The sequence below is a fragment of the Falco peregrinus genome, chromosome 10, assembly GCF_023634155.1.
Source record: "Falco peregrinus isolate bFalPer1 chromosome 10, bFalPer1.pri, whole genome shotgun sequence".
Lineage (NCBI taxonomy): Eukaryota > Metazoa > Chordata > Aves > Falconiformes > Falconidae > Falco > Falco peregrinus.
The window spans coordinates 64796-76697 of NC_073730.1; the positions used below are offsets into that span (position 1 = coordinate 64796).

The 11902-nt window shown below is 36.9% G+C and overlaps 1 protein-coding gene across 4 annotated transcripts in view; it reads left to right on the forward strand.

The window, feature by feature from the left end:
* Positions 1–11902, forward strand: part of GPSM2 (G protein signaling modulator 2) — a 30898-nt gene that overhangs the window by 13659 nt on the left and 5337 nt on the right. For 2 of the 4 annotated variants that reach the window (XM_055815587.1, XM_055815588.1), the window contains 9 exons: positions 5222–5443; positions 6462–6597; positions 7101–7243; positions 7737–7860; positions 8135–8250; positions 9298–9453; positions 10245–10353; positions 10682–10811; positions 11401–11471. In XM_055815587.1, the coding sequence (XP_055671562.1) occupies positions 5222–5443; positions 6462–6597; positions 7101–7243; positions 7737–7860; positions 8135–8250; positions 9298–9453; positions 10245–10353; positions 10682–10811; positions 11401–11471 (1207 nt within the window). Of the gene's footprint in view, positions 1–2194; positions 3569–4347; positions 4772–5221; positions 5444–6461; positions 6598–7100; positions 7244–7736; positions 7861–8134; positions 8251–9297; positions 9454–10244; positions 10354–10681; positions 10812–11400; positions 11472–11902 lie in introns of those variants that run through there. The other 2 variants (XM_027793334.2, XM_027793332.2) reach the window with 2 other exon arrangements.

Below are 11902 nucleotides of genomic sequence, written 5' to 3' on the forward strand. Positions count from 1 at the left end.
ACTCTCAGATCTCTTAATTTTGCTAAATTCTTTCTATCGTGGCTTTGACAGCAGGAACCCCTAAGTGCGTGAGCATGCTGTTTCTTCTGTGCTAAGTTTTTCGTGGAATGGATTTGACTCCCAGCATTCCTGTGAATTGTTTACCTGTGCTGATGCTCTTGGACCTCACCAGACACCTGTAGCAGATCCTTGCTGTCTCTTTAATAAAAAAAGGAGCTGTTCAGAATACTACTATAGAAGTAAATGGATGAACAAAGTGGCACAGCCAATTGTCTGCTTTAAATTGGCAATCCAAAAATAACTTAAAAAAATTGGCAAGCACAATCAGGGCAAAGTATTTCAGTACAGGCTTGAATGATACTGATTAACAATAGAAATATTAATGGCCTTATTAAAACTTTCTGTAATAACTGTAATCTGATGAATATTTAAAAAACAGCAAGTCATAATCCTTTTAATCTTTTTTAAATATTAAACTTTTCTGAAGCTTAGATAAACTGCAAATTAATTCATTATATTGAACTGGAATTCTATGATGATTCAATTAAATAGCTATATTTTTATATTTCAGCTAATTTACCTGAAAAAGATTTTACTTTTCAAAATGTTGTAGATTACAGTTTAATGCAGGAAAGAGCAGGTCATTAATTAGTGGTGGTGGTCGCGGTATTTATTGCTTTTAAAACCCCTTTACCTACAGATCTTTCTGGTATTCCAGTAGAATTGACTTTAAAAAGTAGCTGGTCGCCCACTGCTAGGGAAGGGCTTTACTATGTGTCTGTTTCTTTCTCCCCACTGTAGCTGACCAACATCACTTTGGCAGCTATAAAGGTGCTTATGTTAGTGGAACAGAACTAATCTTTATTCTTATGTTGTTTAGTGATTGAAAATAAAATGCTGATATTAATAAATGGGAGCAATAAGTGGTCTATAGAGTAAATATTTGTAGAACTCATTTGTCTTGGCCTGCTAAATTAATACACCAAAATCTTGGAACTGCTTTCATCTGGACTGGAGCAGAAGAACCCAAAATTCAGGGTGTGGTTTCTTTGTGTGTGTTTTGTTTCTAAGTTTGACATCAGTCTTGTTTGACTAAACACAGTGTTGCAGTGAAGGTGTAGTTAAGTCCTTGGGAGCTGTCAGTGTGGTATGTGTCTGCATTACATAGAGGAATAAGGACGGGCGTCAGGAATAGTATGGGATCTTTGTTGTAGGCTGCTGTGGCATTTGTAATTTTGTGCATGTGAATTAAAGAGGTATAATAAGGGTTGGTTTTTTGGTTGTATCTAGGTATGTTGTGGATGTTGATGTGTTTCGTGGCAAATTGCATGGCAGCCCTGTTCCCCCTCAACAGCAAAAATCCTTTTAGTGGAAAATGAACAGAGTAAAACTAAATTAATTGTGTTTAGAGATTGTAGTAATCGATGAGTCTTCTTGCTGCCATCTATTGACCGACTTCTTACAAGTTTTCTGTTCTTTATTGTAAGATGAGAACAGCTAAAGGAAGGGAGCCTCCAAAATGGGAGAAAAAACCAGGGAGGCTGGGTTGTGAAGGCATTATGCTTAGGGTTTGTATTTTTATAAATGTAAAGGTTCAAAAGAGAATGTGAGGAATTTCGGAGATGAACAAGGCAGGGGGGAAGGGGGGGGGGGGAAGAAAAGGAAAAAGGAAAGGGAGCTAGGCAAGTTGAAAAGCTTAGAGAGGGACAGATAAGGATGAGGTAGTTTTACAAATGAGAAATTATTCAGGAGATGCCAACCTTTCAGAGGACAGACAGGTCCAGGCAACTGTAAAAGAAAAACAAAATGAAGCCCAGTATATGTATTTCCTCAGTCATATCGGGAAGAACATTATCCTGTTTAGCAGGAACAGAATTTCATTACACAGATGAATGGGCCTTGTTCTCTTCTCCTCTCTGTGGATTCAATATATCTTTTGTTTAGCCATTGGGTGTTGAATAAATAAGTAATTCAATTCAGCCCTGGGAACAGAGAAAGTAATTTCATATTCTCCTTGTAACTATTTAATGGCTTCCTAAAACATTGATAACCTAGCCCTGTATAGTCTGCTGACATCCTATTTAACCATTAGTAGTGACAGTTAAAACATTCCTAAGAGGTGATGGGTTTTTTGACTGGAGAGCACCTGTGTAAAAAAAAAAAAAAAATATATATATATATATATATATATTTTTAAAAAAAAAAGGTGTTGACTGAAAAAAAAACTCCTTCTGAGTCCAGTTTTGGTACTTGCTGGATAAGCGTAGCAAACTTAAAGTAACTCTATGGTTTCATAGCTCTTATGTAGCATGAATAAAATATTAATATTGGGTATAGGCAACTGTGGAAATAAATATTTTCTTTTCTCTGTTCTTTTTTTGTTTTATTTTATAGATTATTTAGACTTCAAAACTGTAGAAGGTCAGTAAGAACAGATCCAAATGGAATTATAGTTTTAATTTGCTGTACAGATTCTAGCGAACTATTAACACAACCTTTCTAGAATTGCACTCAAGAGTAGTGTTAAATTTTGGTGGTTTTCTTTTAACTCAAACAATTTATTAATGTTCATTTACTTCCTGTAATTCTGGTTGAATGGGAACACTCTCTAATTTGACAGCTGACTTTCATCAGCCTGGGTATAAGCCTTAGCTTTGCAGTTATTTATGTCCTGTATGAACATGAAATCTTTCATTTTCTTAAGTTATGTTAAGTCTAGGTTTGTGAAGTCAAAAGGTTACATATCAAGTTCCTTGAAGAAATGGTAGTGCTGCCTTGGCGTTTGGCAGTCTGGCATAGTCTGAAATTAATTGAATGCAGTATATCAGGAAAATTACCAGTCCATAGCATTCTCTGATATTGTCCTTGTGCCTTTTTAAACTGTGCCTTTTCTTTATTGATCAGGTGGCTGATGCATCACAGTTGCAAATCAAAGCATGGTATTTTTTAATGGGATAAATTAACTTATAGAACTGGCATCCAGTATAGCTTTTTGACTATCATATCACGTATATATTTTGCTGAAAGCTTTACCCTTCTTACCTAAAAATATAATGAAATCGATGTGATTGTGTAATGGTCTAAATCTTTGCATAAGGAGCACCATATTTTCTAGCTGTCACTTTAATTGGACATGTCAGTTAACATGAGGTGCCCGGAGAGAACCTCTCTGGATAGGATTAAGATTACCCAATGAAGTGTTTTAAGTCTTAAACCTTCAGTTGCTGATGGTGTAATCATTTCTGCCTTGTACTTAACTGCACTTAATCATTTCTGCCTTTTCCTGTCTTACATTCAACACATGCACAATGTAATAAAAACCAGGTTGTGTATTTTAGCAAGTAGGAATGCATTATCTTCTCTGAGAAGAGTTTCCAAACCTAAAAATACTGCATGTGTTATGGATATCCAACCTGAGAAGTTGGGCCTGGGAAGAACTTCATGCCTGAGTTATCATTTGCTGTCTGCATCTTTACCAACTACCAAGCATACAGTATTTTTAATTGCAAAAGTTAAAGATGTCTGTCATCTCATTGTGCTTAAGTTGTGGAATGTCGAAGACCAGCAGGTATGGTGCTATTTTGTGTTGGTAGCTTGTTTTACTTATGATCCAAATTCTCCTAGTTCTCTTGAAAGTCATTGGATTTTTCAAAAATATTTCTTTCCTGCCAGATTAGAATGTTGTATAATGTATTTTTTTTTCCAATTTAGAAAAATAAAGAAACTTAAACATTGCAGGTATGTTAAATGCTTCATCACTATATCTTGTCAAAAACAGCTGTCTTCTGGTGTTGCCATTAAAATAACTCTGAGAAAACCCAGTATTTGATTGTTGCTATTACTGATTTGTGCATATGAAGGGAAATGGTTTTAGGAATAGAATTCTAAATGGTTCATTCTTACAACCAGGTACGTATCAAATGATGACATAATGAGGATATCTTTAACCACACCAAATGTTCTGGTTTGGAGTGCAAACTGTTAAACTTACTGTATAATCCATCTTGAAGAACAATTCAAAACAATATACAAATTTACAAAGTTGATGTCCATGTTTTGGCAATATTAACATGTGCTTTTTAAATGCTTACAGAATGTCTCTTACTGAGTTTTTGTTGTGAAAAAATCTTTTAAAAGTAGAATGCTGACATTTTTGTGAGCTTTTAAAAATGCATGTACCTTGAAAAAGCTAGAGAACCATATTGCTTCAAGATCAAGACCTGAAGTTTTCTTTCTTCTCATCTTCCTCTCCCCCACCCCCTTTGCGTCTCAGAACTGGAAAGTAGGAAACGTTTGTATATAATCATTAATACTTATATTTTTGCTACTGTAAATTCAGGTAACATTAATATGTGAATGGTTTTTGGCAACTGCAGTTCTCTAACAGCTGCTTTGTTCGTTGTTGAAAATGTAATCTTTTACAAATTCTGCTGTAAATTCATTCATGAGTATCTTTTTTTACCATTTGCAGTATTTTGTACCTGTATAATTACACAATTGCTCATAATAATAAAAAATATTTCAGTGGGATTGGCAACGATGGCATCTCAGTTAAATAACTTGAATTGACACATTTTTGTCATTAATTCAATCTAGATCTTTTTTTCTTTATAAAGTCTGAGAATTTTCGTAGCAGTGCCACTATATAGGAGTGATGAAGTGCCCAGGAGTATTGAATTACATAGGAAACAACTTTGAGAAAAATAGTCATGGTCTTTGCTACACAGGAATATTTGATTATTAACCCCCCTCCTCCCCCGACATTTTGCAGGTAACTGTGGTATCAGCCTAAAAATTTAAAATACTTATGTTTGTCAGGATCAATATTTGTCAATAATAGCTTGATTTCTAGGTCACTTTTCTGACATTATCTGGATGGTGAAAACTCCGCTTTTTTAAATCCTACAGGTGCTATACATGGAGAAAGCAGTGTTTGGATTTCCTCAGTCAGAATTAAAAACAAAGAAAGGAAACAAAAAAGTTGAAGCTATTTGTCCTAACATTATGTTTGCCCATCACTGTTGAAGCTGCAATTTCCACTAATTTCAATATTAGTTTCTGTAATACTGTAGTACAAAGCTCATTGCTTCTACTGTGGTGCTGATTCCCTGCCCTGAACAAATAGAGACCCTCTGAGTAAAATAACCTTCTTAGCACTCAGGTTATTGGAGAAAGGTACTGCATTTAGTGACTGTTTTTCTTTTTTGCTTATATTGTGCAGGATGGAGGCTTCTTGCCTAGAGCTGGCTTTGGAAGGTGAGCGCCTGTGTAAAGCAGGAGATTGCCGAGCTGGTGTATCTTTCTTTGAAGCAGCCGTTCAGGTTGGAACTGAAGATTTAAAAACACTCAGTGCTATTTACAGCCAGTTAGGCAATGCCTATTTCTACTTGCATGAATATGCAAAGGCCTTGGAATACCATCACCATGATTTAACTCTTGCAAGGTAATCTTGTCTCTTTCGTTAACCATGTTTTCCATGTAATCCCGTTCTTGTAGAGATGAGCAGCTGACTGTTCATTTTACTACTAAACCCTGCTATTAATACTGGATAATGAGTGCATGTGGTGATGGCAGAGGGCTGGGGGTCTGGCAGGTAACTTGGTTGCACTTTAACCTGGGAGCTGATACTCAGTCTAGCACCATAATCCTGGTACTGGTTTGTGGATAATTAAGTGGCTTCTTTAAGTCCACCCTTTCTTTATCTTTCTTTACCCTTTCCTGTTTCTAACACTCAGTCTTTCTGGTTCTTCAGAATGTTAAGCTGGCTCTCGTTTACTAGACAGAACTCGTTCATATTTCTCTGTGTAAAACTCACACTGTGAAATCTAAAAACCCTATGCAGTTCATATGCTATTTATGCATCTGACTTTTAATGATTTGTTATAGATCCAGTGAAAGACACAGGCACCTAATGTACTTAACCTCAGTTTAGGCACAAATCTATTCCTCCCCCTGCCTTAACCTGCTCAAGTGCTGTAACCTTGTGGAAACTTATTTTGTTGTGTTATTTCCAAGTGTCACAGTCCAAGTGGTTCAGTGGCAGTCTTTTGCCTTCATGTCATTTAGAATCCAGAAATGTAGTATGACCTCTGAACTTTCTGGGAGACCAGTATGTCTTGTAAATAATATAAGATTATGAGACTCAAAATGCAGAAACAGTTAAACCTCTTTTTCAAATGCTGGGACTGTCTTTCTACGTCATCATTAAGAATTTTCTCTTTATTCTGTTCCTAAAAGGAGCGAATTTCACAAACAGCACCAACAAAATTAAATGTCTGTAACCACAGATTGAACAATGTTTATGTGAGCGCATTTTAGGTGTAAAATGAACTGAATACATGCACATTGACATGGTTGTAATCCCTTCTCGTAAATTCTTCTAATTGTCTACTGTATGGTGATCATCTGCTTGGTTTCAAATGATACACAATTTACTGGATGCTTTATTTCTGCAATTTTAGGACAATCGGAGATCTACTGGGAGAAGCTAAAGCTAGTGGGAACCTAGGCAACACCTTAAAGGTACTTGGGAATTTTGAAGAAGCTATTGTTTGTTGTCAAAGACATCTGGATATTTCTAGAGAGCTTAATGATAAGGTAAGGGAATGTGCAAGTAAACTGCTAACACATAGTACTGAATCCTGTTGTATTGGTAATGAGTGTGCCACCTTTCAGAGGGAAGTTAATTCTGAATATTCAGTTATTTCCTCTAGACAGTAAGAAGCTGTTGTAAGATTTTACAGTTTTAAGTTGTAAGTTGTTTGCACCTGCAGGACTGTAGATCCAGATTAATTTTGTCCTCTTTTGTGTCTTGTTGTGTTTTGTTTTGTTTTTTTTTAAATAAATTTAATTTTTAATGATAACACCGGCCTGAAGAATTAATATGCATCTCACACTTCATGAGGAAGTAGTATGCAAAACAATTTGATTGAGGGATATGACTGGTGGGAGTAAGGTGGGTGATAACATGTTTAGGATGGACAAAGCACGTGTTGACCAGTAGTTAACTTTTTTCTCCACCTGTGGATTGTACTAATAGTTGGTGTGACACAAGGCTTTGAAGCGTAAAATTTGAATGCCTTATTTTACTTTTGGTTTAGGTTGGAGAAGCAAGAGCACTGTATAATCTGGGAAATGTATATCACTCTAAAGGGAAAAATGTAGCTAGTGCTGGGACTCACGATCCAGGGGAGCTTCCAGATGATGTGAAAAATGCTTTACAAAAAGCTGCAAATTATTATGAGTAAGTAGTAGCTGTAAATGTCATGAACTCATCTGTGGCACGTTCCTGTTCAGAACAGTGGTACCTGTGAGGTTTTTCCCTTTTAAGCAGGAGAGTGTGCTATTCTTCTGTTGTGCTGTCATTTTTAGTGTACCTCTTACTACTTGGTAAGTCCTTCCCTTATGTTAGAATCCAGTAGTTCTCTTGAAACCAGACAGAGGCAGCAATGTGACCATGGTATACTTGCATATAATGTTAGCTTTATAACCAGAAGTCAGCACACCAGCTTGAGTAAGAATGCACTTGTCTGGCATCTCACAGGAAATGTTTTCTACTCAGTGGAAGGTTTATGGTTGCATAAAGGCCATTAAAATAGGCCAAAGCAGAATACCTCTACCTCTTCCTTCATATAAATGGAATGATTTTAAAAAATTATTATTTAAATGACTGAGGAAAAAAACAACCCAACTCTTAAAAGTCACTATTCTTCCCCTTCTCACTTCCCCCAAAACAGGGAAAACCTGACAATAGTAACAGAGCTGGGTGATAGAGCAGCACAAGGTCGTGCCTTTGGAAATCTGGGAAACACACACTATCTTCTGGGCAACTTCAGGAGTGCAGTTTTAGCCCATGAACAGGTACAACAATGTGCTAGTAAGGAATTGTGTTCTAGCAAAGTATCACTGGTTGCTCTGATCTTAAGTACGTGTATTGTGTTGGATCTTGTTGCAAGCCTTTTAATGCATTTTAAACTAATGGCACAGCTTTGAGTTTGACTGTTCTTTTCAAGCATTGTTGGCCTAAAGAACAGATAGAGATGCATGGTGGAAAAACTGTAAGTCTGCGTTTCTGTATGCAAATGTATGTCACAAAGTACAAAATTGACTAATGCAATTATTTCACATTTTTAAGCGTCTGCTAATTGCAAAAGAATTTGGTGATAGATCGGCAGAAAGAAGAGCATACAGCAATCTTGGAAATGCGCACATATTCCTGGGTGAATTTGAAACTGCTTCTGAATACTACAAGTTAGTTGACTGCTTATAAGTGTAATTTATACCTCTTCTTGTGCAGTTTACTTCTGTTGTGCCTGGTACTTTAGCTCGCTGTAGAATAGCCATCTCTTCAACATATACTTAGAGCTGCATTTGTTTAACAAAAAAACCATTTTTCCCTAGTTGTTTAATTATTCTTGTTCTTTTAAGGGAGGGGCAGCATTTGTCATCTTTATTTTTTTAACTTTTTTTGTTTCTTTAAATAGATTCTTCTCAGCACTGTAGGCATCTTTCTGTTGATAGGCATTTATTCCCCTTTATTCTGGAACCAAGCATTACTGTCTTAGCCCTTAGCAAGTTGTGGAATAATCTGAGTGACTAATACTCCTGAGATGCATAGCTGTCTTGGGCATACTCACTAGCTAAGAGAGGTGGTGTATGTCAACACAATTGTACATCTTTAGCCTGCATTTTCAGTCAAGACTTTTTTTCTTGATGTCTGCACCACTAAGCAGTTGCTGCTGTAACTTGAGAAAATACAAGCTCGGCAATGATACAGTGTAGGTGTTAACAGCATCTTATGTGGATTTCAGAGCTTACCTGTTCTTTTTGGAAGGGGAAAAAAGCCTCAATACTCAGCAGACTCCTCTTGGCGCTCGCGTTCGTCTTGCCCAGCGGGAGCAGGTGGACTCGGCAGTTACAGGGCTGGCTTGCTCATGTTGATGGACTGTATACAGCATTTATTGTAATGCTGGTACTAAACTGTTTCAAGTGCATACTGTCGGGAAAACCGCTATAAATTATTGATGAAGTAATAAATTAAAATTAGAAGATGCTGTTTGAGGGATCAGTCTCTGATCTCTTAAGAACATAAATGGAAATAGCATGCAGTGGAGGGGAGTGGAAGGCACACACTCAGAATATTTCAAGAGTTTACAAGACAGTGATTTATTGGCAGCTAATGTGCCAGCCCAGTGTCCTAATTTGGTTTATTTGTATAATTGATTTTTAGTTGTGTGAGTATACTTTTATAAACTTATATTTGCAGTGATTTTTGAGATGACTAACCCTTTCTTTCAGGCGGACATTACAGCTGGCTCGACAGCTTAAAGACAGAGCTGTGGAAGCACAGGCCTGCTACAGCCTGGGGAACACATACACTTTGCTTCAGGACTATGAAAAAGCAATTGATTATCATTTGAAACACCTTGTGATTGCTCAGGAGTTAAACGATAAGTAAGCCCTAAGAGATTAATGTATGTATGACAGAAGCCAAATCCTGTTACTTCTAACTCTGCTGTTACTGTTCTGTACGTGATATCTGAATTAATGAATCCCTACAATGCTGGGCTCCAGTTTTCATGTGAGAAAAAGAAAAATTACTAATGAAGGCATTGCAGCTAATGAGTCTGATATGAAAGATGAATTGATGAATGTCTGCCATTACATCATCTTCTGTCAGCAGCATCTTTGTAAATTATGGAAAATAAAAGGAGATCTCTCTTTTTCGTTGCTTAATCATAATAATTTTGCATACTGTCACAAGAATGTCTCCTACTTTTCCACAAATTAAGAATTATGGGAAAGGATAAGGCAAGTACAGGAACAAGTAATGCTTATTTTATAATAATGATTTCTAAGGCTTTTTTCTGCAATGTTGGGTACAACTGAATTTTTTTACAACTTTTAAATGCACTTCTAACTGAGGAAGCAGAATATATGAAGAACAGTAAGGCATGCAATGTGAGCAGAAGCAAAGGTGGTTATAAAATGTTCCATGTTCGCAAAACTGAGTGACTTACGTTTGCTGTAAGCTTGTAAATGAAAATTTTCTTTAATTTGCTCCTATTTATGGGGATCACACTCCTTTAAATACAATACTGAACATGTTTGTGTTGGAATGGTTTCTGCTGATAGCCTTCGTTTTTCTTAGCACAGCAATCTTATTGTGGCAGTACTATTGAAAACCCGGCCCCTAGTGTTCAGTGAGCAAAGGTATTAATTGGAAATGCATTCATGTTTTTCAGAATTGGTGAAGGAAGAGCATGCTGGAGTTTAGGGAACGCATATACTGCTCTGGGAAATCACAGCCAAGCTATGCATTTTGTAGAAAGGCACTTGGAGGTTTCAAGAGAGGTATGATTTTCAGCGCCTAGCATATGTTGGCTTGTTGGGTTTTGCTTTCATTTACAGTGATTTTTATGGAGGTGTGTCCGTGCATGTGATTTTGAATAATGGAATGGAATGGAGTCCAAGTTAATAGCCTAGCAGAGGGATTTTTAGGCTTGTTATATACCTTTCAGTTATTACCTACTTCATTAAAAAGATGATTTTCTCAGTTTTCAACCAGGAATACTTTCTCAGCCTTTCTCTCACAGGAATCTAGGGGACAAGGTTTGCTTTAAATTTACACAGGTGTATACTTTGTCACAGTAACAGAATTGATTAGATTATTTGCTTGCAGGTAGGAGATAGAAGTGGAGAACTCACTGCTAGACTTAATCTCTCAGATCTTCAAATGGTTCTTGGGTTAAGCTACAGCACAAACAACTCCATGATGTCAGAAAGCCATGCAGCAGATAACAGTATGAATGGTATGTGCCTATTTTTGCAGCATTTTCTAACAGTGGATCTGTCGTTTGCATTGTTTTCTGACTACAGATGGTTGAGTATGCAGGTTTGAGGTTTTTTCCCCCACCAGCAAAAGAATGTTGTTTTTGTAGTATTGGACCCCTTCAGCACCTCCTTTTCTGGGGGATTTACATTGTGAATCCCAGGTTACTGCTTAGTTTCATCACATGATGCTTCTAATTATCATGCCCCCCTCCCTCCCCCCTTTTTTTTCCTTTTTAATGTGGGAGACATCTCTTTGCTGCCCAATTATGTCTTTCCTTTTTTCTTCCTACCATCTTAGTGTCGCTGGGGGTTCATTTGGTGTTCCTCTGTTCAAAGATCCATGATCCTTATTTTGTGTCCCATGACAGCAACTTATGTAGCTTAGATTGATGTGGTTCTGAAAGCTGCTTTTACTATTGTTTATTTATTCTCTACTGATCTATTTAACTGCACTATTTTGGAACTCAGAATTGCTATATCTTGGACCTTAGGTGAGTACAGCCATAGCTTTGAAGGTGATGCTGTAAGTCTTTATGATAAAAAGATGAACTTAATTCTTTCCTGAAGGTACCAGACAGAGAGTAGGACGCCGTCACAGTATGGAGAACATGGAACTCATGAAATTAACACCAGAAAAGGTTGGCACTTTTCTTCTTTCTGTTCTGCCAATGAGACTGCAATGAGAGGTTTCTAAGGGTTTAACTTCAACAGTTATAAATAGTCAGACGTTTTATACTCAACTTTGAAGGAATCAGCAGAATGTGCCATTTGCATCTTTTAATTTAGTTGATCTAAAGAGCTCGGTAAAAGCAGGTCTAACAATTCTAACAAATACTATTGTCATGTAGGTGACAGCATCTTACGTATATAATGGTTGTAATGGCTTGTGGAAAGCTTGCTTTATTCACCTCATAAATAAGAACAAATGGGGTCCCATAGTGTGCAAAGGAATGCCTTTCATCTCCTCTTTAAAAGTGGTTTAATGTTGCAGCATGACTACACCTGTGCATCAGACTACAGTTTCTAAGTTTAGCTCAGTTGCTCTGTACATATTTTTTTTTGGTTACAG